Here is a 27379-nt window from a genome sequence, read left to right on the forward strand (position 1 = left end):
ATGAAATAACAAGCACTATATGCCCTGGGCTTGAATTAGATTAAACATCTGCTCTGGTCTAGAATGCATGAGTACAATAGAAAGTTGGGAAATTATGTGTTGGTGACCTGTGCCATCTAATGCTAAGATCTTTCAACAGGTGTTTGTTTCATGAGTAACCAACAGCCTGTAACAAAGCTACCAGAGACATTTCTTTACAGATTTGGGGATTTTTAAATGTGGATTGTTATTGTTTAAACTCAAAATACTAATATGCTTTTATTTGTATTAAATACAACATGTATATGCTTTACAATTGACTACAAATCCAGAAAGTATGGTGTCGTAGTATTTTCCATGCATACATTATGCTGCTGTCATGAACAATTAATCTAATTAAACATGAGTTAATCTTTGTTGTAGTATAAATTATATCTCCCACAGATTAAAACAACTTCCTCCATTTTGTCCGGCGCTGGTAGACGTCTGACACCATAAACAAAGAAAACCGTAGGACACGCCGGTTACTACCAATCCGCACTCTGTTAAAATCCTCTGGCGACCAATTAGAAAATTAAATAATTTAAAAAGAATAGCGTTGTAGCCAATCAGTGTGCTTCGCGCCATCCTATTGAGTGGTGGGCTTGGCGGATAGAGGGAGGGAGAACTGGCTCGACATTTAGCTGCAGTTTTTGAACGTACGTTAGCGTGCGATTCACTTTCGTTCCAGGTTTTAAAGGGATATCTATGTTATTTTCCTCATTTGAGTTGTACGTGTTATCTGAGGGTAAGGGCGTTAATTAATTATATAATTGATTGTGCATGAATGTGGCCACTTTAAATGTCTTTCCTGAGATCTTGGCGGCTGAACGTTATGGTATTGACTGTGTTTTGGGCTGCGTGGGATCAGAATAGTAACACCTGCGCTGCAGCTGAGCAATTTCGCTAATAACCTAACTGCTTATAATGAATAGGCTAGCTAACTACCTATCTATTGTCTGCACATGTTAAAGCGTCGGTGCAATGATTACAATTGCAAAAATGTAAACATGCCCTGAAACGTTAGCTAGCTAACGTTATCTAACATACCCGACTTACCACTAAGCAGCCTGCTAGTTTACGTTGCGTAGCTAGCCAGCATTAGTGGGGATTTGAATGCATGGCATTTTCCCTCCACCCGCTGTCACTTGAAGCTATTACAATGAACTTTAACGGAGTAGAGACGGCTAACATTAACACGAATCTAGATCTAACGAACGTTAGCCAGCTAGCCGTCTTGCGAGCGGTTATTTATTTGAGCATTGCCTCATATTTTGGTATACTGTTAGTTGCAGTCCCGGTAGTTAGCTACAACCTGTAGCTACGGTTTGGGACTGCTCTTCCAACCCAACCGTGTTGCTAGGTAACGCTAGTTTTTTGTTACTCAAATCACTCTGGTGTGCTGGTTAATGTTATATATTCAACTGTCTGCATGTTTTCATTTAATTGTTATAATTTATGCTACATCTCCGGAATATGTTCACAACTGACTTGCGTGCACCATCATTTAGGGGGCTTTCACAAATCCCCTATGACCCCGTGTCCTGTAGTGTTTGGCACCCCGACGTCGGGCTATAAATCATGTGTGAAACGCAAAGAGATCCTGGAGCTGCGCGGGTCCAGGATCCACAACCACCGAGCACGGGGTTATTGTGACTCGGCAGCGCGAGTCGCGTGGAGCTTTTCTGCGGGTTGGACACAAGCGCGCTCGCTAACTTCAGGTAGAAGGCGACTTGCTAATCACGCTCTAAAACGGTGGTTTTCAGGTCTTGTGAAAGCTAAACGTATTCCGTCAAATTCTCCCAAACGCTCCAGGAAACCGAACCAGGGTACCGAATGTCATATGTGAAAACGCCCCTAACTGTTAGCTGACATTAAGATGGATGGCAACAAAAACAACTAATTGGACGGTTGAACCACAGACAAGTTTCTGGTTAAACTTCTCTAATGAACACCTGGCGGTGGTTTGGTGAACTTTCAATAAAACCAATTACAAACACCCATTGTAAACGATTAGCTAGGACTGTTTTAAGTTCTTCATAAAGTGATTGAAACGGCTTTAATTTAAAATGTATTTTAAAGGGCTGTGTCTGAGGTATGGCACAAAACAAAAGACGAGGGGCTGACTTTCGAATCTCCCACCACATCAAACCTGGCATCTTTCCTGAGTAGGGTGTCCTAGGATAGGATAAAGTAATCCTTCTCACCCCCTTAAAAGATTTAGATGCACTATTGTAAAATGGCTGTTCCACTGGATGTCATAAGGTGAATGCACCAATTTGTAAGTCGCTCTGGATAAGAGCGTCTGCTAAATTACTTAAATGTAATGTAAATGTAAATGTCCGCATCGTTTAGCTAGCTAGACCTTTAACCATATGGAGGAATTCAACAGGGACGCCAGGACAGCAGGGTGTGTCGGGTTTTGCATTCATTAAATTGTATATATTTCAGCAGCTGTGATGTAACGTACCATTTGGACTTTTATTTGATGAAAAACGACACATACCAGTGAATAGTTGCTTGTGGTCATTACAAGGACTGAGTTGTCTAAGTATATCAGGCACTTCAAGTCTACAGTTTTCCCCCTCTATTTAATATTTATAATCACAGGGACTATGTTTTCAAAGTGTGTATGTGTTTTAAATAGTCCGTGGCAAGAACAGTTGTATAACCAGAGCAGGCTTTCACTTTTGATTTGACATGGGTCGACATGGGAGCACAACCTCTGTTAAACTTCTAAAATGCAGTTTCTGATGTTACCTGAACATTACTGGAATTCTGTGTACAAAGGCTATTGAGAGAGTGATAAAGGGGACTGGAATGGCAATGCTACAGAGTTAACCCTAGTGGGGACGGGAACGTCAGCAATTCTGTGAGCTCTGCATCCCCTTCCATACCGCTGACCTCACTGCTCCATTGTGTCTAGTCTTGTGCTCTTCTGTCCCCCATTTGCATGTTCTTAATGCACACTGTGAATGTCTCATCTAGCCTAATCTGCCTAAATCTAGTGTGATTGGGGAAATGTCTGGAAGGAAAGTTGTCCCCGTCGTAGACCGTTTTGATATGCACACCCAATTCATCTGAAAAAGTGGATCATTGTAATTAGGGATGTTAACGTTTAGCTATTACATACATTTGACCGCGGTTGCTTATCAGTCTATGGGTTAATTTGCATAATTTGGTGGAATTAAATTGGCTCGTTTATTTTCCTTAGTCGTCATGTATCTTATTTATCACATGAGCACAGCATACAGATCCTAGTTTGAGGAGTGGAATAGCCTATCACCTGTCAGACAACACGAGAGCAGCTCCTCAGAAAGCTGTTACTGGAGTGAAACTTACTTTTATAAGCCCAGTCATGAAAACGGAAGTTTGAGCGAGACTGCCGTTTCAAAACCCTCTTGTAATTTCAAAGGGAGAGAGAAACATCCCTGATTTGAACCCATCCTGGCAGCGCTACATTATACATGTGGCAGTGGCTTAGACCACCCCCTGATACTCCCCTGGTTTTTAACATGCTCTCTCTCCGTCAGGTAAATGAGGATGCCGGGTACTAGGTTTCAGAGTGGGGACATGGTGATGGGCCGCTGGCCTGGTAGCAGCCTGTTCTACGAAGTCAAGGTGCTGAGCTACGATGCCAAGATTCAGCTCTACACAGTCGTCTACAAGGATGGCACTGAGCTGGAGCTCAGAGAGGCTGACATGAAGGTAGGAGCACTCTCTATCTCCATGGCAACCATGTCACTGATGACATGACAAAGATGGATGGAATTTCTCTATCTTGACAAGATTCAGGAATTTTGATCTGATTTTACTCAAATATTATCTTCTTATGATATGTTGATGGCGCCATTGGTGCTGACCTTTCTAAATTCAGCTATGTAATAACAAGTTTGTAATTTTGCTAAATGCGACATCTTATGTTCCAGAATCCAACTGGCTTTAAACCAAGCCGTCGTTCTCGCTCCCGCTCTCCGTCGCGGCGGCGCAGTCGTTCCCGTTCTCCAGCCAGGACCACACGGCGCTCCTCGTCTCGCACCACCAGTGGCACCTTCGCCACAGAGACGCCTGCTGCACGCAAGGAGCCCAAAATGAAAGAAGTGCTGGAGATCAGACTCAGCCCTGTGGTGAGGAACACATGTCTCACACACACTGCAGGGATTTAGAATGGCTTTTTGTTTTTGAGTGTTGCTCTGCTGCATGTGTGTTGTATTCAGAATGCACTGTAAAACGCATGACCTCAGAGATGGCATTATTTGATAGTAGATCAAGCATTGGCTAATAAAATGTAATAAATAATAAATATTTTAAAACTTTGTGTATGTGTGACCAGTGGGTCCATCTTTACATAGTGACACGTGTGCCTCTTTTTCCGTATTGTTTGTCATCGCGTTCCTTTTTCCTCATGTTGACGTTTTGCTTCCCTCACTCAATTTACCACAGGCTAGGCCAGTTGAGAACAATGGCCACAAGCATGAAAACAAAGAGAATGATACTGCTGACAAAGTCAATGAGGTGAGACTTTAGATAAAGTACTTTTTTATTTTATTTTTTTAACGTTTGCATCTATCCATGATGTCAATGCTCCTAGAACAAAATTAAATGTTTTTTGGGCTGTAAGCAAGTTTGGCATTAGACTTGTACCTAGGGACGCACGATATATCGAACATATCGTAATCGGACAATATTAGGTAAAAAAGCCAACATGGGTATCGGCCGATGTCTAGTTTGACACCGATGTGCAAAACCGATGTCAAAGCTGACGTTCATACCTATATAACGTAGGTACATGGCATTATGACGACGTGTAAAATTGTGCTATACGTGCAACACAGCATTCATATACTAGCCCATAATGTCTACTGTTTGGATCGAGCAACAAGTCAAGCAGTCATTTGAAAGAGTAACAAAATTTCAGCGAGACAACTCGAAGGAGAAATCCATTAAAGCCAAGATAATGGAATTTATTGCCCTTGACAATCAACCGTTCTCTGTCGTGGGTGATGTTGGCTTTCGCCAACTGGTTGAGCACCGGTTAACACTACCAAGAACGCTATTTTTCCAACGTTGCCCTACCGGAGTTACACAGTAATAGCGGCACTGCTATTAGCTTCATGACATACATACGAAGGCGTGCCGTTTTGGGGTCTTTGCGTGTCAAAAAAGATTTAGTAGCACTCAAAGCTGTACAAAAAAAGTCTGCAAACATCGGTCATGTGTTTACAGTACTGCATTGGTAATAAAGCATAATTAGTTCAAACTTAACTTCTGGGGTAGCTAGCTTTAGCTTGGTACCTAGCTTGCACCAATACAACCAGCCTGAAAACAATGACCAGTAGAAACTGCAGTCATTTTCATTATTCTTAGCAATTATTTAGGAATCCTTGTATTGTTGTTCGCCTATTGAAATTGAACTTTAGTTCATGAAAATAAATAGCAAGCCAGCTACTTAACCCTGTTGCCCAAAGCTAATGTTATAAGCAGCCAGCTAGCTTCATCTGGCTAGTGAGGCTTGATCTGACCGGGTTGTGTTGTGAAGCTAGCCACAATAAGGATTAGGCACAATGGTAGAATTTGCTGTTTGCCTTCAAAATAAAAGTATGTCATTGACAGTGATGCAAATAGTATAATTATGCTATACTTTTATTTTGAAGGCTAACCCAAAGTCCACAAAGTCCACTATTGTGGCTAATCCTTATTGTGGCTAGCTTCACATAGATGGGTCCGCCCATTAATCAAATAAGAACAGTCTTATAAATTAGCGTTATTTTAGATGACAGCTAGCTAACTATATAGCTAGTTAACTAGCTACTGAAACAGATTGTCGTTTTGCTGTTTTTGGGGAAGAACATTGCTTGCATCCATGAGTTAGCTAGCTTTTTTAAAATGACCGGCACTGTAGATGCTCGAGACAACTTCACCAGCATCATAGCATACGTATTGATGAATCATTGTGACATATGAGTGAGAGTGTAACCGATGTGTGATAACTATGTAAAAAAAAATGTATGAATGTGTTAAATGATTATGTGACGTGCAGTCATATTCAGGTCCTGATTGGTCAACAAGCTTATTTGACACGCAAAGACCCAAATGCCGTTTCATAAAAATCCTGGTTGAGAATGAAACGACTGAACAAATTATCAACTGAACAGCACAGCGAGTAAGTGAAATAAATAGGTTTTGATTAGGTTTTACTGGTAATGGGGACACAAAAATATATATATATTTTTTTTAAAGAAGGACAAAAGTTAAGACTGTAGATTCTCTCACTCTCAATGCTAACAAAATAACTTTTTGTGTGTGTGTAACCTTTATTTAACTAGGCTACTCAGTTTAGAACAAATTCTTATTTATTTAGCTTGTTTGTGAATGGGCTTTTATATGTAGGAATGTCATGATTCATGTTGTACCTCCTGTGTGTTGGGAGGACTCTGCATGGGAGACTCAACCTGTACCAAGCCCCAGCTGACTGAGCCACACACACACCACTTAGGGTCCTGCTAATGTTCCATAAGTCAGTCACATGCTGTTTGAACATGTGCTACCTCTTTTCTCTGCTCTATTCAGAGGCTCTGAGAACTTCTCATTGCAGTTTGCTCATAGTTTGTTAAATTAATACTTAGAATGCCCATATAACGCTGCCAACCTTGTAGTAAAAACAAACAATGGTTTATGGTGGTATTTTCTGCTATAACAAGTGTTCACTTTTCCTTTTTAAGAGATGCAAATCTACAGATAATTTGTGTGGCAAATAGAATGGATGTGCATTATGTTCCCTATGAGCTTAAGTCACTGAGGGTTAGCCATGTCTGTGTAAGTGAGTACCACCACTCAGCCTGACTGTCTAACCATGTCTACCTCCAGAAACCTGCAGAGGCGGAGCAAGAGAAGGTATTAGAGAGCCGCTACAACCTCAGACGCAGAAAGGATGACGGTGACGCCAAGCCAGCCGAGCAGACAGAGGAGGAAGCTGAGCCGAAGCCTGCAGCAGCCACAGCCCCCATCACTACTGAGCTGGAGTTTGGAGGGAGGCTAGGTGAGAGGAGGAACAGAAATGTGGCTGCTGTGCCTCTCCCAGCTTGTCATGTGCTGGATAGAGAATGTGAGGGGGGGGGGGTGCTAGTCTGCAAACTGTTATGCCAATCAAATTGCACTAGGATGCACATTGTTTGACAAGAATGCATTTCGGGAGGGACAGTAACTGGTTAAATAAAGAAGACAGACAGACTACCTTATGGCTCCAGTCAGTGTCTTTCCCCCCTGTGTTTGCAGGAGTGTCCTGCATGATGCTGTTCCTGCCTGTGGCTGTGTTGGGACTGATGGTGGTTTGCAGTCAGGAGGATGCTAGCCTGATGAGCCCCCCCTCTCTGCCTGCCCTGGACTCCCTGTTGGATCCACATGTGTTTGGCATGGTGGTCCTCTGGTTCCTCTTCCAGGCCCTGCTCTACGTGCTGCCTGTCGGAAAGGTAACGTGATCACCAATAACCTCACTGCTCTTCTGGCACACGTGTAGGATCAGCTTACTCTGTTCTAGTCATTGTGGAGAAAACACAGAACTGAACTATAGATGATTGTCTAGTGGGCCAACCATATTCTCAGAATTCTACTCCCACCATGATTGAAGACTACACACACACCAACCCCCCTAGAGTACAGGCCATACACATGACACCCATCCGTGACCTGGACAGAGCACATGACTGGCGCTCACGCCTTGTTTCTGCTCATTAGCCAGGGCAGAAATGAGAGGAATCAGCAGTAGTAGGCTACTGTCCACGCTGGAACACTACAGGGAAGAATGGGAGGTTTTGTTCAGTTTCCTCTCCTGCTCATCTGCCTTCTGAATACAGTTGAAACACATGTGCCTTTTTGAGAATGTAGGAAATGTTCATCACATGGCTCCCATGAAGTCCTGTTCTCTAGGTCTGGGGAGTGTTTACATTAGTGAAAGGGGATAAAGTAAGCTTTTAACATGTACAAAAAGTCCCCTGTCCTAGCTACATTATTCCTCTCAATGTATTTCCTGTAAGGTTGAATGATGGTCCAACCTGTGTTTATGTCCCCAGGTTGTAGAAGGAATCCCCCTGAAGAATGGAGAGTGGCTGAAGTACAGAATGAACAGTGAGACATTCTCCTGTGTTTCATGTCTTCTTGTTTGTTATTTTGAAGGAATTAACTGGTCAGTTACTCCCAGCACATTGAGATCTCTAGTAAAGCACTATGCCAATGTATTTCATTAACATATAAGTCATGTAAGGAAAGACACTTTGGTTGAAGAACTTCCTGTGTATTAACCCTGCATGTCTCCTCCGCCACCACCAGCCCTCCATGCCTTTGTGCTGACGTTAGCTGCCCTGGGGGCTGCAGTCCATCAGGGGGTGGACCTCGGCTACATCCACAGCCACTTCCTCCAGCTGGCTGTGTCTTCCCTGCTCTTCTCTGTCCTGCTCAGTGTCTATCTGTACGTCCGCTCTCGCTGGGCACCCCAGGACCAGCTGGCCCCTGGAGGAAACTCTGGTGAGTGGGTGTGTTTGTGTAGTTATCACTGGTAGAGAGAAGCTTCTACAATCTAGGCCTGATTTATTCCATGATATCGGTATATTATGGCATGGGTCAGCATAAGGTTAAGGGCAAAGATTACTGTACTGCCTATTGGCATGATGCCTCCCAAATGGGTAATGTAATATGATTAATCTGTTCTTCTCACCTCAGGGAGTGTGATTTATGACTTCTTCATGGGAAGTGAACTCAACCCCCGGATCAAGGGCTTTGATCTCAAATACTTCTGTGAGCTCCGCCCAGGATTGATGGGTTGGGTAAGTTTAGTGTACCTAAACATGTTCCCATTTAAAGTACTTTTCAGCTGTTTATTAGCCATTTAGTGTAGATTAAGCTGTTTTTATTTCCTCACACACAACTGCAAAAAAAAACAAGCTCAGTGTTCAGTTTCCCATTATGTGTTAAATGTGAACAACACAGAATAAATCCTACAATCATACTATAGTACATTTCAGCGCTAGTTTGTCTGTTTGAGGAGCACTATACATACACAAGTATGTGGATACCCCTTTAAATGAGGGGATTCTGCTATTTCAGCCACACCCGTTGCTGACAGGTACAGTACCAGTCAAAAGTTTGGACACCTACTCATTCAAGGGTTTTCCTATTTTTTTAAAAACCATTTACTACATTATATTATAACAATAATAATAATAGTGAAGACATTAAAACTATGAAACAACACAAACTATGTAGTAACCAAAAAAGTGTTAAACAAATCAAAATATATATTTGAGATTCTTCAAAGTAGCCACCCTTTGCCTTGATGACAGCTTTGCACACTCTTGGTGTTCTCTCAACCAGCTTCATGAAGTAGTCACCTGGAATGTAGAAAATAGTAAAAACAAAGAAACCCTTGAATGAGTTGGTGTGTCCAAACCTTTGACAGGTACTGTCTATAAAATTGAGCACAGCCATGCAATCTACATAGACAGACAAACATTGGCAGTAGAATCGCCTTACTGAAGATCTCAGTGACTTAACATGGCAGCGTCATAGGATGCCACCTTTCCAACAAGTCAGTCCGTCAAATGTCTGCCCTGCTAGCGATGCCCTGGTTAACTGTAAGTGCTGTTATTGATAAGTGGAAACGTCTAGGAGCAACAACGGCCACACAAGCTCACACACTACAGAAGCACACTGTAGTGTGTTAAACTGCCAGGCCTAATGGCCCAATATCAGTGCCTGACCTCACTAATGCTCTTGTTGCTGAATGGAAGCAAGTCCCCGCAGCAATGTTCCAACATCTAGTGGACAGCCTTCCCAGAAGAGCTGTTATAGCAGCAAAGGGGGACCAACTCCATATTAATGCCAATGATTTTGAAAAGTGATGTTCGATGAGCAGGTGTCCACATACCTTTGGTCATGTAGTGTATGGATTGTTTTGCTGTCTGTTTAATCAGGTTTGTGACATCTGTGTTCTGTCCAGCTGGTGATCAACGCTGCCATGGCTCTGGCTGAGATGAAACTCCATAACCTGGACTACCCTTCACCAGCCATGATCCTGGTCAACTGCTTCCACCTGTTCTATGTGCTTGATGCCTACTGGCATGAGGTACAGAAACGAATGTTTTATTTGGTCTCTATTTATTTGGTTGTAGGATGTAATCTAATGGTTGACTGTTACTCCCCAGGAGGCTGTCCTGGGCTATATGGATACAACCCATGCTGGATTTGGCTTTATGCTGGTGTTTGGAGACTTGATGTGGGTTCCCTTCACCTTCAGTCTCCAGTCCTACTACCTGGTTTACCACCCGAGCCACCTCTCTCTGCCCTGGATCGTAGGCATCGTTACTCTCAATGGTTAGTCAGTACCGGGATTTTTTTAATTTGGGCATTTGGCATACGTTTATATAAATCCTACATGTAATCTGTAATATACTTTGTTGTATGAGTAACAGTATGACGTTGTCTTCACGTGTTAGTCATTGGATTTAGCATCTTCCGTAAAGCAAACTCTCAGAAAAATGCCTTCAGAAGAAATCCTTCAGACCCTACATTATCCCGTAAGTCCTCAATCCCAGTACGTCTTATTCCTGTATAAACATTAGCAGGCCACCTGCCTTGATGAAGTTATTCTCTGTCATGTTGTTGGACTCGCTGTAACGCTGTGCTTTCCAGATCTGAAGACCATCCCTACTGCCACGGGGAAGAGTCTCCTGGTGTCTGGTCTGTGGGGGCTCGTCCGTCACCCCAACTACCTGGGTGACCTCATCATGGCTCTGGCATGGTCACTACCCTGTGGTGAGTGACGGCTACTTAGTTAGTCATAGCTGGTTAGTTACCAGGTGCTGGTTAATTTGTTTGATTTGTTTTTCTGAGCTGTGCTGACCATGCACCAGAAACAGACCAGTAAATCTACACGTCTTGATATGTGTGTAGTGATATGAGGAGACGCTGAAGTGTGTGTTGTCTGTGGTCATCCTGTAGGGTTCACCCACATCCTGCCATACTTCTATGTGATCTACCTAACCACCCTGCTGGTCCACCGGGAGGCCCGGGATGAGGCCCAGTGCAGGAGGAAGTACGGCTCGGCATGGGACGACTACTGCCGAGAGGTCCGCTACCGCATCATCCCCAGAGTCTACTGAAACCTTCTCCAACCAACTCCACGGCCTCCAATTCTGCAATCTCACAACTCAGCGCATGGCGACATGAGTTTGTAGAAACAACCAGTTGTTTGGAAATTAGAATTTAAAGACATTGGGAAACTTGAATTTCAAAAAGGGGGAAGCTTGATTCTTGGAAGTTCTGCAGGAGCAGCTTTCTTTGAAGTGTGATGGTTTTATGAAGGTACACTAATTAGCTGACTGAATTTGATTAATGCCCTTTAAGAGCGAAAAGGTTTCAAAATTGAAGAAAAAAGAACCCTCAGTCTGTGGAAGGGATGTATATATTTTTGTACATAATTATTTTTTATTTTTTTTAAACTTTAAGATGCCTGTTAACATTGCATATTTGATCTGTTTTTAAGTTTTCACTCCCATATCCAATTACAATATTTGCTTGGCATTAATTTTGAAGTATTTTGTAATGATACCTTTGGTATACATTGCTTTTTGTGTATATTGTCAATGATGGGATTTAAATGCTCTTTTATCTGTACAGTTAAAATGGGATTAACGATCTCCCTCAGGACTACAACATTCACAAAATAGCATTTAGACATATTTTTATATAGAGATGTAGCCTAGTGTTAACTGAGTGTAAAATAAAAAGTATTTGGTTGTTTTAAATGCACTATGAAAGATTGTATTTTATACCAAAAGTCTATGATTTGACTTTGCTTACTCCGGTTCACTGTCAAATTCCTCCCCAGTCTTCTGGATCGTAGTATTGTTTAGCTCCTGTTATAGTCAGTCCCCTTTCCAGAGGGAAGACAAATCCACAGTATCTTAAAACCATTACCATCTGCAAGGGCACTTAGACAGTATCCATGTTAAACACCTTAAGTTATTCAAGACCTTACTTTTCAAAGGCATCACAACCATATTTTTCATTTAGTGTTAAATTTTGAGTTTGTCACGGTGAAAACAGTCATACTTTCTGTACGTGCAATGAATGCTGTGTCGTGTGGGAACCACCTGGCAACTGTTTAATCCTGTGCAAGTATTTTCTGACCCAGCTGTAGATGAGCAGTATAGCAGCAATAGAATAACTAGAATAGGTGGCATTTTATGCAACTGAATGCAATGTAAATATTCAATTTTTTTGTGTTAAGTACAAAATGTACAAGTGATGTTAGATCTTGTTTTACAATAGATATTTAAAGTTGCATTTGATTTAAACTGTTAATTGCCTAAATTACCACTAGCCATTTTTGTTTACAGCTAGATCTGCTGTTCTCTAGACAATATTACCATGTAATCTTAGAACATAACTTGTGATTTGTCTTAACTATTTGTCATTGAGACCCATTCTGTACTCAACCTTTGTTTTGACTGATGGGACTGGCAACAATTTCCTGTTTGGGTCAGCTGGCTGTTTGTTGAAGCTAAAACAGTTGGATGTAACTAGGACAGTGGAAGAAGACCCAATGTTCATGTTTTGTTCAATGTCCGTCTCCAACGGAAAACGTGACAATGGCTGGAAATCTCGCCTTGTACAAACGTTTTGGCAAAAAAATAAAGTTTTACACTTACAGTATCCATGTTATTCAGACATGTCTAACGATTCAACACATAATGCACTGAGACTAGACTCCTAGAAAGAGAAGACAAGTGAAACAATGGAAGGTCAAACAATTCAACACTTCTGCGATGTAGCCAGAGGTCAGAGGATGGGGCTGCTGCAGATCTGAACAGGACCTGAGATCAGCCCCCTGCTGCAGACACAGAATCAATTTGAGATGCTCTAATTCATGTGACCCTCCGAACTGACTGCAGTGTGAAGGGTAGATCCCCAAAATAATAATGTGTCTGTTTTGCTCTCAGCACATGTCACCAGGGAGATGTAAAAGTCTTCTCTGCAGGTGTTTGGTAGCCTGGTCTAACGTCTCTTACTCTTGCCAACTCCATTGCTCATTGTCAAGCCAAACTTCACAAGGAGTTTGCATGATAGTAATCAGGATGGCACTCGGGCTAGGTTGTTTGGTTATACTGTACCTTATTTCTATTCTCGCGAGCAGATAATGTATTGCTGCAGCACTTCTACATAATACCTTTCAGTTTTTCCAATTTCCAAGTTTGAATATTGTATAACAATAGTCCAGTTACAGGTTTTGGAGCATCGTTATGAATCTGAGATATTAAAAGGTTTTCATTGAGACTATACATTGTATAATCCTGCCTGTGAGCATAGTCCTCCTCACCTTGCTCCCCAGCAGGGCTGAATCATCCCTTTGGTGAAGGGTACAAGCAGGCAACATTTGAACTCTTGCAGTAAAGCAACGGAATAGGAAGCAGTGGTGGTCTCAGAGGACTAAAGTTTAGCAGATCAGCTCCCCTACCCAGTAGTCTACCCTGCAGTCAGCCTCTGTCTCTACTCTAGGCTCTCTTCCACCCCTCACAGTTCTGCCACAGACACCATCCCAACATCTAGCTGAGGTCAAGAAACAAACAAGGTCACTGACATGGGGTAGCAAAGAGTTCAGGAAGTAACTGGAGAGATAAACATTTTGTACTTAGTTCATTTGCCGAAAACACCGGATTTACTTTTTGCTAGGGTTAATACTGTCTGCAATCTTTACTTTTTAGTTAGTGGTATATTTCCACACCAGATCCTAGGATTGTAGAGCGATCATTATGTTATGTTAATGAGCCTATAAATAATTTGGACAATTCTATTTGAATAATTGCATGAACGTAGAGAATGGGATGGTAATGGAATCACATAAACAACACTGGTAAACACCTGTAAAATACTATCCCCTTTTTAAACTTTAAACCTACCTTGCATTATGGTAAAGGATTTGTGCAGTCTTGCCATAAGGCCAATGCATGAGGAAGATGTGTGTATTGTCCTTCTGTAGCTCAGTTAGTAGAGCATGGCGCTTGTAACGCCAGGGTAGTGGGTTCGATCCCCGGGACCACCCATACGTAGAATGTATGCACACATGACTGTAAGTCGCTTTGGATAAAAGCGTCTGCTAAATGGCATATATTATTATTATTATTATTATCCTTCGAGTCCAAGTCGACCTGACCTGTACTCTTAGACGTAATTCTATTGCCAAAGCTAATTCCTATGGAATCCCATTCCCACCATCAATTTTATGTCAATACTATCTCAAAATGTTGAGATATGTAAGTCAAAAGATCATATAGGTTATGTTTCTTAATGTGTGGTGATTTCCATATATCCATGTTGCAGAGATCAATCAGCACAGCAGGGCCGCTGGAAAATGTGTGGCAAGCTGACATTTGCCTCAGCACTTTTTTCTTCTTTCATACCAAATACTGACACAAAAGCATGGAAAAGAGGGACAATACTGTTATTTTTATTGGTATTTACACATTACAGTGTAAACAATGGTTGAAATAATATATTGCAGTTCGTTTTATACTTAATTAGGCACGAGGGGGTGTGGTATATGTCCAATATACCATGGCTAAGGGCTGTGCTTATGCACACGCATTGCGGAGTGCTGGACACAGCCCTTAGCCGTGGTATATTGGCCATATGTCACAATCCCCCGAGGTTCCTTATTGCTATAATAAACTGGTTACCAATGTAACAAGAGCAGTAAAAATAAATGTTTTGTCATACCCGTGGTATACCACGGCTGTCAGCCAATCAGCATCCAGTTTATAAATTAAAATATAACATGGAAACATGTTTTTTAGAAGTAGGATTGTATAATGCCCATACACAAATATTAAATAATACTTTAATTTATCTACTTTTGTGAGTGTTTCATATTAACCTGACTTATAATTGTTCTATTCATTTAGAAGACTACCTGTGTTTTTGATTTACTTTGTTTTTAATGTATGTTTTGTTGAAATACAAAACTAGTACAGGCAGTTTACCGTGGAGTACGTTGAAATTGCAGTGTCTCTACGTAAGTAAACATTTGTCCGAAGAAGTATATTTTATCTTCTCTAATTTACTTAGTGTAAAACATCTTTAATCCACACAAAATGAGGAGAAGAGGGCATTTTCCACCGAAGTAAAATCAACCTTCTTGCCAACAAACTCAAAAAGGCTATAAAGTCAGATTTATAATTTCTCAGTATCAAAGTATCAGGTATTACCCCAAATAATGTTATGGCAGTAGGAACAAAAAGCGCCTGTGATACTTTAGATATGGTATAAAAAATGGCAGACCAATAGTTATGTAGAGGAGGGCAGGACCAAAACATATGTTTCAAATGAAGCAGGAACTTGCTGACTGACACCTGTCACTAACAGGGTCAACGTCAGGATAGATCTTAGAGAGTCTGAGTTTAGTCCAATGAGTGCGGTGGAGGATTTTGCATTGGATTAAACCATGTTTGGCACAAATGGAAGAGGAGTGGACACGGTGCAGAATATCTTCCCATGTGTCATCAGTAAACTCATCACCTAGACCTTAACATTGTAATAGCTGTGAATGAAGGATTGTGAAGAGAGTACGTTTGATCATAGCTATAAGAGATAATACCTTTTACAGTTGGGGATGGTGTCAAAAAGACATCAGTGGAAGGGCCCAAGGGAAGAGTGAGGAATTGAAAGGTCATGTCACGGACAAAGCTGCGCACTTGTAAATGTCTAAAGAAATTACTATTCAAAAGGTGGAATTTATCTGAGAGTTGTTGGGATAAGACTCCATCTACTAAGGAAGAGCTTTTCAAAGTGATGTCTAAACTGGTTCCAGGTCTTGAGAGTGTTTTTTAAGGGGATAAAGAATATGTACATAAGGATATATGAATGAGTGATGGTACAGAGCAGCATACAGTAGATGGTATCGAGTACAGTATATACATATGAGTTGAGTATGTAGACAAAGTAAACAAAGTGGCATAGTTAAAGTGGCTAGTGATACATGTATTACATAAGGATGCAGTCGATGATGTAGAGTACAGTATATACGTATGCATATGAGATGAATAATGTAGGGTAAGTAACATTATATAAGGTAGTATTGTTTAAAGTGGCTAGTGATATATTTACATCATTTCCCATCAATTCCCATTATTAAAGTGGCTGGAGTTGGGTCAGTGTCAATGACAGTGTGTTGGCAGCAGCCACTCAATGTTAGTGGTGGCTGTTTAACAGTCTGATGGCCTTGAGATAGAAGCTGTTTTTCAGTCTCTCGGTCCCAGCTTTGATGCACCTGTACTGACCTCGCCTTCTGGATGATAGCGGGGTGAACAGGCAGTGGTTCGGGTGGTTGAAGTCCTTGATGATCTTTATGGCCTTCCTGTAACATCAGGTGGTGTAGGTGTCCTGGAGGGCAGGTAGTTTGCCCCCGGTGATGCGTTGTGCAGACCTCACTACCCTCTGGAGAGCCTTACGGTTGAGGGCGGAGCAGTTGCCGTACCAGGCGGTGATACAGCCCGCCAGGATGCTCTCGATTGTGCATCTGTAGAAGTTTGTGAGTGCTTTTGGTGACAAGCCGAATTTCTTCAGCCTCCTGAGGTTGAAGAGGCGCTGCTGCGCCTTCTTCACGACGCTGTCAGTGTGAGTGGACCAATTCAGTTTGTCTGTGATGTGTATGCCGAGGAACTTAAAACTTGCTACCCTCTCCACTACTGTTCCATCGATGTGGATAGGGGGTGTTCCCTCTGCTGTTTCCTGAAGTCCACAATCATCTCCTTAGTTTTGTTGACGTTGAGTGTGAGGTTATTTTCCTGACACCACACTCCGAGGGCCCTCACCTCCTCCCTGTAGGCCGTCTCGTCGTTGTTGGTAATCAAGCCTACCACTGTTGTGTCGTCCGCAAACTTGATGATTGAGTTGGAGGCGTGCGTGGCCACGCAGTCGTGGGTGAACAGGGAGTACAGGAGAGGGCTCAGAACGCACCCTTGTGGGGCCCCCGTGTTGAGGATCAGCGGGGAGGAGATGTTGTTGCCTACCCTCACCACCTGGGGGCGGCCCGTCAGGAAGTCCAGTACCCAGTTGCACAGGGCGGGGTCGAGACCCAGGGTCTCGAGCTTGATGACGAGCTTGGAGGGTACTATGGTGTTGAATGCCGAGCTGTAGTCGATGAACAGCATTCTCACATAGGTATTCCTCTTGTCCAGGTGGGTTAGGGCAGTGTGCAGTGTGGTTGAGATTGCATCGTCTGTGGACCTATTTGGGCGGTAAGCGAATTGGAGTGGGTCTAGGGTGTCAGGTAGGGTGGAGGTGATATGGTCCTTGACTAGTCTCTCAAAGCACTTCATGATGACGGAAGTGAGGTCTACGGGGCGGTAGTCGTTTAGCTCAGTTACCTTAGCTTTCTTGGGAACAGGAACAATGGTAGCCCTCTTGAAGCATGTGGGAACAGCAGACTGGTATAGGGATTGATTGAATATGTCCGTAAACACACCGGCCAGCTGGTCTGCGCATGCTCTGAGGGCGCAGCTGGGGATGCCGTCTGGGCCTGCAGCCTTGCGAGGGTTAACACGTTTAAATGTCTTACTCACCTCGGCTGCAGTGAAGGAGAGACCGCATGTTTTCTTTGCAGGCCGTGTCAGTGGCACTGTATTGTCCTCAAAGCGGGCAAAAAAGTTATTTAGTCTGCCTGGGAGCAAGATGATTTGTTGTGTTACAGCCTGGATTTAAAATGTATTAAATTGAGATTTTTGGCACTGGCCTACACACAATACCCCATCGTATCAAAGTGGAAATATGTTTTTAGAATTTCTTGCAAATTCATAAAAAATGTAAAGGTGAAATGTCTTGAGTCAACAAGTATTCAACCCCTTTGTTATGGCAAGCTTAAATACATTCAGAAGTAAATATTTGCTTAACAAGTTACATATGTTGCATTCACATGATTTTTTAATGACTAACTCATCTCTGTACCCCACACATGCAATTATCTGTAAGGTTCCCCAGTCAAGCAGTGAATTTCAAACACAGATTCAACCACAAAGACCAGGGAGGTTTTCCAATTCCTTCCAAAGAAGGGCACCTATTGGTAAATGGATTAAAAAAACAGACATTGAACATCACTTTGAGCATGGTGAAGTTATTCAAATACACGTTGGATGGTGTATCAACACACCCAGTCACTACAAAAATACAGGCATCATTTCTAACTCATTTGCCGGACAGGAAGTAAACCCCTCAGGGATTTTACAATGAGGCCAATGGTTAGGCCTACTTGAAAATCTATGGCAAGACATACAAATGGTTGTCTAGCATTGATCAACAACCAATTTGAGATAGCTTGGAGGATTTTGGAAATAATATTGGGCAAAGGTTGCACAATTTAGCTCTGGAAAGCTCTTAAAGACTTAAAGACCCAGAAAGACTCACAGCGGTGGAGCTTCTACAAAGTATTGACTCAGTGGTGTGAATATTTATGGCCATTATATATTTCTGTATTTCAGTTTCAATACATTTGCAAAAATTCCTAAAAATTTTGTTTTCCCTTTGTCATTATTGGGCATTGTATGTAGATGGGTGAGAAAAATATATATTTCAGCAATTTTGAATTCAGGCTCTGACACAAGAAAATGTGAAATAAATGAAGGGGTAAGAATACTTTCTGAAGGCTCTGTATGTGAGGTATCTGCACAGATCCAGTACTGAGTTAAATGGAAGTTGGCAGCCCAATAATAGAACTGGAAATTAGGAGGCATTATCTCAGACTTTCAAATGAAGTCTGAGATAATCCCATCGAGTTTGAAGAAAAAAATATTTTGGAATAAAAATTTGTATACATTGAAAAAGGTAGGAGAATTTAGGAATGATATTCATTTTAATGGAGTTAATTTGACCAGCTAATGATAGCGGGAGTTGTGACCATCGTTCAAAATCTTGCTCCACCCTAGTAGGAGAGGTGTAAAATGAGCCTTTAAAAGGTTATCAAGTTTGTCTGTAACATGCACCCCCAAGTATGTACATTTGTTGAGAACTACTCTGAAAGGCTGCAGCATTTAAACGGGAAAGATAGCTCTTATTCAGATGTAACTTTTAACCAGAGACTAGATCAAATGCATTAAAGATAGCACAATGGGTAAAGATACATTAGGGTTTGAGAAATAGAGAAGCAAGTCATCAGCAAGTGAGACCCTTTGTTTGATGCCACCTTTGATCACTCCTTTTATATGTGGGTTGGATCGAAATGCAGCGAGGGGCTCTATAGCGATGGCAAAAAGGAAGGGAGGTATTGGACATCCCTGTATCGTGCATCTGAAGATGGAAATAGTCTGAGTGGGTGTTATTTGGTTTGACAGATGCAAGTGGAGAAGTGTAAAGTAACTTGATCCAAGCAATAGATTTTTTTTGCCAAAGCCAAATTTCTCTAAAGTATAAAAAAGTTAGCCCATCTCCACTATCAAAAGCCTTCTCAGCATCTAAAGAGATTATAATCTCTGGGAGCTTTGAGATAGAAGGATTATACATAACATTTGTCTGATATTTGAGAAAGAATGTCTATTTTTTTATAAAAACCTGTCTGGTCAAAGGAAATAACAGATGGTAAAACCGACTCCAAACGAATAGCCAATAGTTTAGCTAAAAGCTTAACATACACATTGAGCAGTGAGATTGGGCAATAGGACCCGCAGGAGAGAGGATCTTTATTATTTTTTAATATCAATGAGATGGAGGCCAAAGTACTGTTGTTTTGACTAATTTGCCAACTCGTGCACAATTAGTCTGTGTTTCTGTCTGATCAAGTGTAACCTACTGATTGACAAGCACAGCTGCAGGTAGCCTAGAGAAGTGCTCTGATCCTATCTGGGCCAGGGGAAATGAATCCTCATGTATTTAAAGCCTAAAATATGCCCAGTTATTTGTGCTAAGAGAAAATCAGAATGTGATCAAATTTGGTTTATATTCAAACTTCGGGTGGCTAGGCTACCTAGGCATTTTAATAAAATATTAATGACAGGAATGAATCAGTCAACACAATAGTGATGACATACTGTATGAGTCACTTTTTAATTCCAGATGCAGTCTGCTTTGAGTGTGTATAAGATTTTGAGAAGGGTTCAGATGATATACTTTGACTCCACCACTTTCCTGACAGTTTCTAGGCATACAGTAGGTCACAGATGTGTTGCATGCCGTCAGCAGCAGCGTTGCTGTAAAATCACTTGGGAAGACAAGCCAGGGGGAGAAAAGTCACATTACAACCCATGTCAAATCAAATGAAAGTTTGTCATGTGCCGAATACAACAGGTAGACCTTACAGTGAAATGCTTACTTACAGGCTTTAACCAATAGTGCAAAAAAAGGTGTTAGGTGAACAATAGGTAAGTAAAATAAATTAAACAACTATGTGTTGTGGTAATTGAGCTGCCTCCACTATTCCAGCACCATTTCCATGGTACTGATTTTGTGTGTGTACTGTATGCGCACGCATAAATGCAAGTAGAAAAAACACGTTGACTCTACTTGTAGAGAAACGCCAACGCCATCCTCATCTCTTTCATGTTGCTGAAACGGTCTATGACTCTGTCATACAGTACACACTTAGTTTCTACTGTCCCAGACTATCTGGCTAAAATGCTTGCTCACTAGCCTAACTTCCTTTCATGGGCAAAGATGGGCCAGGCCAGCTAGTCTACTACATCTAGTTACATATTTAACTTCCATCCTCTCAAGCCAGGATCACAACAAAATGTATGAATTTATGGTTGGATCAGAATCGCCTTTATAATCATTGGCCAGTACGGAGAATTAAGTAAAACTACAAGTCCAAATCCCTATCTCCATCCATGGCTAATTTAGGAAAGGGATGATTTTAGCTAGCTAGCTAGTCACCGGAGGACAACTGTCAGGGTTTTCCTGTGGTGAAGTAGAGGACCAAAACGCAGCGTGGTTATATTGACTCATGTTTAATAAAAACAGATAAACATGAACACTACAAAACAATAAACGTGGAAAACCAAAAACAGCCCTATCTAGTGCAAAACACAGAGACAGGAACAATCACCCACAAAACCCAACACAAAACAGGCTACCTAAATATGGTTCCCAATCAGAGACAATGACTAACACCTGCCTCTGATTGAGAACCACATCAGGCCAAACATAGAAATAGACAAACCAGACACACAACATAGAATGCCCACCCAGCTCACGTCCTGACCAACACTAAAACAAGGAAAACACATACGAACGATGGACAGAACGTGACAACAACAAGATGCAACAATGTTTTATTCTTCTGTAAATGATGCTCTGATTTTGATGTGATTGGTGTGAATCCAAATCCAAAGTTGCTTCCCTTGTGATTTTTTTTTGGTGCGCCGGGACCATTTACAGTTGAGCTCACTCAGTTTGGCTCAACACTGATTTCACTATTATTTTATTTAACAAACGTATCAAGGGAGGCCAAATGCTCACTGGCTTCCCTTGCATTCAATGCTACGGGCGGAAACAGTGTGATACTCTTTTTGTCCAGACAGCATCAGACAGATGGGATATATGTGGCTATATGTTGAGAAAGAGGGGAGCTGTTTCACTCGCTTGGATGCTTTCTCAAAGTACAGAGAGCTGAAATATACATTATTTATTTATTTTTTATTTTTTAATATCGGTCAATTTTTTTGTGAAGTCTGGCTTACCTTGGCATCCATCAGTACACACCACCGGCCACCAGTGAAACACCAGTAGTGAGGGAATGGGAGGCCCATAATAAACTGTCAATTTGTTCCTAAGGCGACACGTTTCCTGTGCATATATGGTCCCCAGACAAATCTAAAGTGTGCCGCATAGCAACAGAGATTTACTCACTTTTTTTAAATGACATATATTCAGTAAAAGGTCAGCCTCATTATGTTGCCCAATAGTATTTTATAACATCAAAGTAAAGCAGCACTGCTTTGCATTCAGCAGTGTTTACTCAGAATCACAACATGGAGGTCAAGGTTTGTGGAATACAGCAGGGAGAATCTTCCACTAGAACACAGAAAGGCTGTTATTTTGACAAGGCTAATTGCTTCTAAGAACACTTTGAAGTGAGAAGTAATGAATCATAGAACGCTCAGTGATTTTTTTCTCCTTCACGGTTTGATCTTCCCTTACATAAAATACATTTTCCCCCCTTTCCTGGCTGCTGCCAATTTACAGCAGAGCCAGCGCCTTCACGGGTGATTATAAAGAGTAAAACATGATATTATGAAAAGGACTGGAGTTGCTGTAATGTTTGTGGAATATATTTGAAAACTCTCTTGGGGAAAAACTATTGGTTGAAAAATATCACCTTTATAATAAAGTATTTGCAGGCTAAGAATAAAATACAATTCCTAATGTGATGAGTAGCCTAAGCATAGGATAAGATTCGGTAACAGTAGTCACTGCATCCTAAAGTAAATTGAAATAAATGTGCCTAAATGATATAATTACTCCTGTCTATACAGAAATAATCAGAGCATTCAAAATACTTCACCAGAGACCATGGCTTAGCCACAGAGAATCATTCGCTTATTGTAAAGCTGTGGATTGTTTCAAATCACAAGTGTGTAGACCTATAAGCCTATAGTTGGAAAGCTCACAATCTGGGCAGTGTTTGGCAATAAGCCTCGGTGATTATTCAGATGCATCTCTCAGTGAAAAGCAATGCATCTAAAATATGTGTGAACATAATGTATCTTCAGTATAATTGAACATGTTGAAACAAGAAGAATGGGAGAGGGGTGAAGATATGGACATATCTCTCTCCAGAATGTGCTAAGCAGCCTGTTTCCCACCAATTCAGGTGAAATTAAAATAAATAAATAAAATACATTCTTGCACATTCACTGTTTATTGTGTTAATTGTTTGACCTTTTATTTGTTTGTATATATTTTTAGCAATTCCTTATTACGTGTCACCAGTAGTAAATGTTTATCCCCTTCATTTGGTTACATTCATTTCTGTTAATGCATGGGTTAATTAGGCCTACATTGAAGTTTACTGTGAAGCCGGAGTGGAGCAGCAAAAGGGGGACCAACTCCATATTAATTAATATTAATATTAATATTAATATTAATGTTTGGAGCAGGTGTCCACATACTTTTGGTAATGTAAGTGTACATGTTTGACATGGGCAGGAGCAGGCCTTCGAGTCGAGGGCGAGAGAAAGCCATGTTCCTTATTTGATATTGTTCCCATTCCCTTGTCGCCAAGTTTAGAATTGTAAACTAATATAAAATATAAGTGAAGTAATTGCGAGCACTGCTCCACATCACTTGATATCAACCACAAGTGGGAGAAAGGGGAAAGAGAGGGGAGAGGGACAGAGAGGGGGAGAGACCCAACTTAACCAAACGAAACTCTCTGTTGTACAACAGAGCGTGTACGACTCCAAACCCCCACAGCTGAATAGATAAGAACTGAATAGATAAGAGCACACTGCTTACAAAACAGAGCTGAGAGCTCTCCATGTAAAATGGGCTCCATATATAAATATCTCATGTTTTTCTCTCTCTCCTACCCCTACACCAATCCCATTATCATTTATATGAAAAAAATGCTCAAGAAAAAGTGTTTTACAGTTTGTTATTGCAACAACACAAATTCTTACAGTTTTACCATCTCACCAGAAGAGTGTACTGCAGGACCTTAAGCACTCGTACTTCCAACGGCTATGACCTATGGTGTGATATGTGGCGCTATCATCCCCCCAAAAAGCAAATAGAATATTAATGATAGATTAAAGTGTTGAAATAATTAATATTTCAGGCTTTAGTGGCGAATGTCTCTTTGTAGTCTGTTTGTTTCAAGTCACCCAAATCCGCTTTCAATTAATCTAGACCATCTCCCTGTTGAAGTAATTGACAATTGAGTGTTCCATTACTCCTGACCTAGTATAATGTTTGGAAGTGGCCTGTTTTAAGCAATTCTTATAAACGCATAGATTGTGTTAGAATAGGCTCAGATGATGACGAGAGAAAAGAAAGAAAGCAAGAGATAGAGAGCGACCACAAGCTGCGAGTCTTTTAAATTCACTCCAAACGCCAAACAGACTTCTGCTACTGAGCAGGGTCAGAAATACTTAAACAACCAGCTATGTATCTATTAACAGCAGGAAGCTTAATCCAAACAAGGTCAAGAATACAGTTCTCTAGGAGGGAATTATAGGTAGGGCCAGGCGATTTTTAAAAAGGATTTGATATATTTATATATATATATACAAAATAAATTACAAAAAAATACCTGCATTTTGATTATCCGACCTCAAGAGGTCGATATATAGGACCTTCTCACACCACATGTGAATTGTCACTTGTGCATATCATGACCATCTAACATAATTATCTAATTAGCCCAAAATAAATTCCCAACCTTGTGGATTGACGTTAAATTAAATATTTATCTTAAGGACATTATCAACACAAATATTTAACTTATTGTCTGTAATCAACATTATATGGGACTAATATGCATTTTATCTAAGAAAATGTAGTCTATTTATTAACAAAGTAGACATTTTCATTCGCTATAGAAATACATGTAAAAACGTAAATGCTGAGGATATGGCTTTTGCAAGCGCCAACAACAACACCTCTCGAAAAAGTTGACAAACCCCAAAATGCGCGCATTCCTTAAAACACGTCCAAAATATTTGAGGCAGTCTGTTTAAAAAAACTGAAAGTATTTCCATAATAACGGACGAATCCAGTGACACACAAGACCAATAGACTATTCTCCATCTTTGTAGGAGAGCTGGGTGAAGACGTTAAAGTTGTTCTGGTTGATACAGTGCATTTACAAGCATTGAATTATTCAACAGTCTCAGATTATCATTCCAAGTACCTGCGTTTTGTGGAGGCGGAGAAGCGCATCTCTCCAAATACTGCGTTTTTATAACAGAGTTGAAGGAGTAGTTGGGTTGGTTTTTCTATAGAAAATGAAAATAGGCATTTATGTTCTGAAAATAGTCTACATTTCCCTCTACATTTTCTGATATAAAAAGGACTATCATACTCATATTTTAAGAACAGACGAATACGTTGTGAAATATTTGTGTTGGTTGATCAAATCAAATCAAATTTATTTATATAGCCCTTCGTACATCAGCTGATATCTCAAAGTGCTGTACAGAAACCCAGCCTAAAACCCCAAACAGCAAGCAATGCAGGTGTAGTCATTCAACTGAGACTGCTCTTCTCTGTATCACGGAGGCGCTCCGCACTGCTAAAGCTAACTCTCTCTCTCTCCTCTGCTCTCATCCTTCTAGACCTATCGGCTGCCTTCGATACTGTGAACCATCAGATCCTCCTCTCCACCCTCTCCGAGTTGGGCATCTCCGGCGCAGCCCACGCTTGGATTGCGTCCTACCTGACAGGTCGCTCCTACCAGGTGGCGTGGCGAGAATCTGTCTCCTCACCACGCGCTCTCACCACTGGTGTCCCACAGGGCTCTGTTCTAGGCCCTCTCCTATTCTCGCTATACACCAAGTCACTTGGCTCTGTCATAACCTCACATGGTCTCTCCTATCATTGCTATGCAGACGACACACAATTAATCTTCTCCTTTCCCCCTTCTGATGACCAGGTGGCAAATCGCATCTCTGCATGTCTGGCAGACATATCAGTGTGGATGACGGATCACCACCTCAAGCTGAACCTCGGCAAGACGGAGCTGCTCTTCCTCCCGGGGAAGGACTGCCCGTTCCATGATCTCGCCATCACGGTTGACAACTCCATTGTGTTCTCCTCCCAGAGCGCTAAGAACCTTGGCGTGATCCTGGACAACAACCCTGTCGTTCTCAACTAACATCAAGGCGGTGGCCCGTTCCTGTAGGTTCATGCTCTACAACATCCGCAGAGTACGACCCTGCCTCACACAGGAAGCGGCGCAGGTCCTAATCCAGGCACTTGTCATCTCCCGTCTGGATTACTGCAACTCGCTGTTGGCTGGGCTCCCTGCCTGTGCCATTAAACCCCTACAACTCACCCAGAACGCCGCAGCCCGTCTGGTGTTCAACCTTCCCAAGTTCTCTCACGTCACCCCGCTCCTCCGCTCTCTCCACTGGCTTCCAGTTGAAGCTCGCATCCGCTACAAGACCATGGTGCTTGCCTACGGAGCTGTGAGGGGAACGGCACCTCAGTACCTCCAGGCTCTGATCAGGCCCTACACCCAAACAAGGGCACTGCGTTCATCCACCTCTGGCCTGCTCGCCTCCCTACCACTGAGGAAGTACAGTTCCCGCTCAGCCCAGTCAAAACTGTTCGCTGCTCTGGCCCCCCAATGGTGGAACAAACTCCCTCACGACGCCAGGACAGCGGAGTCAATCACCACCTTCCGGAGACACCTGAAACCCCACCTCTTTGAGGAATACCTAGGAATACCCCCCCCTTAAAATATTTAGATGCACTATTGTAAAGTGGCTGTTCCACTGGATGTCATAAGGTGAATGCACCAATTTGTAAGTCACTCTGGATAAGAGCGTCTGCTAAATGACTTAAATGTAAATGTAAATGACTTAAATGTGTAGAAGCACGGTGGCTAGGAAAAACTCCCTAGAAAGGACAAAACCTAGGAAGAAACCTAGAGAGGAACCAGGCTATGTGGGGTGGCCAGTCCTCTTCTGGCTGTGCCGGGTGGAGATTATAACAGAACATGGCCAAGATGTTCAAATGTTCATAAATGACCAGCATGGTCGAATAATAACAAGGCAGAACAGTTGAAACTGGAGCAGCAGCACAGTCAGGTGGACCGGGGACAGCAAGGAGTCATCATGTCAGGTAGTCCTGGGGCACGGTCCTAGGGCTCAGGTCCTCCGAGAGAGAGAAAGAAAGAGAGAATTAGAGAGAGCATATGTGGGGTGGCCCGTCCTCTTCTGGCTGTGCCGGGTGGAGATTATAACATAACATGGCCAAGATGTTCAAATGTTCATAAATGACCAGCATGTTCGAATAATAGTAAGGCAGAACAGTTGAAACTGGAGCAGCAGCATGGCCAGGTGGACTGGGGACAGCAAGGAGTCATCATGTCAGGTAGTCCTGGGGCATGGTCCTAGGGCTCAGGTCCTCCGAGAGAGAGAAAGAAAGAAGGAGAGAATTAGAGAACGCACACTTAGATTCACGCAGGACACCGAATAGGACAGGAGAAGTACTCCAGATATAACAAACTGACCCTAGCCCCCCGACACAAACTACTGCAGCATAAATACTGGAGGCTGAGACAGGAGGGGACAGGAGACACTGTGGCCCCATCCGAGGACACCCACCGGACAGGGCCAAACAGGAAGGGTATAACCCCACCCACTTTGCCAAAGCACAGCCC

General features: G+C 42.0%; 1 protein-coding gene across 2 annotated transcripts; it reads left to right on the forward strand.

Annotated features, from left to right (window-relative positions):
• The first annotated feature begins 601 nt into the window (after positions 1–601).
• LOC118386957 (delta(14)-sterol reductase LBR-like) lies at positions 602–12726 on the forward strand. Of its 2 annotated transcripts, none has more exons than XM_035774997.2 (14): positions 602–766; positions 3552–3726; positions 3948–4145; positions 4462–4533; positions 6886–7057; positions 7294–7487; positions 8088–8142; positions 8344–8538; positions 8734–8837; positions 10010–10135; positions 10215–10383; positions 10506–10586; positions 10702–10824; positions 11011–12726. In XM_035774997.2, exons 2-14 carry the CDS (start codon positions 3556–3558, stop codon positions 11169–11171), a joined length of 1821 nt encoding a protein of 606 aa, XP_035630890.1. In that variant the 5' UTR covers positions 602–766; positions 3552–3555; the 3' UTR covers positions 11172–12726. The 2 variants fall into 2 exon arrangements, with proteins under 2 accessions (XP_035630890.1, XP_035630891.1); XM_035774998.2 differs by lacking the exon at positions 602–766 and adding an exon at positions 1215–1381.
• The last annotated feature ends 14653 nt before the right edge of the window (positions 12727–27379 follow it).

This window comes from Oncorhynchus keta, chromosome 8, assembly GCF_023373465.1.
Source record: "Oncorhynchus keta strain PuntledgeMale-10-30-2019 chromosome 8, Oket_V2, whole genome shotgun sequence".
In the NCBI taxonomy this organism is placed as follows: Eukaryota; Metazoa; Chordata; class Actinopteri; order Salmoniformes; family Salmonidae; genus Oncorhynchus; species Oncorhynchus keta.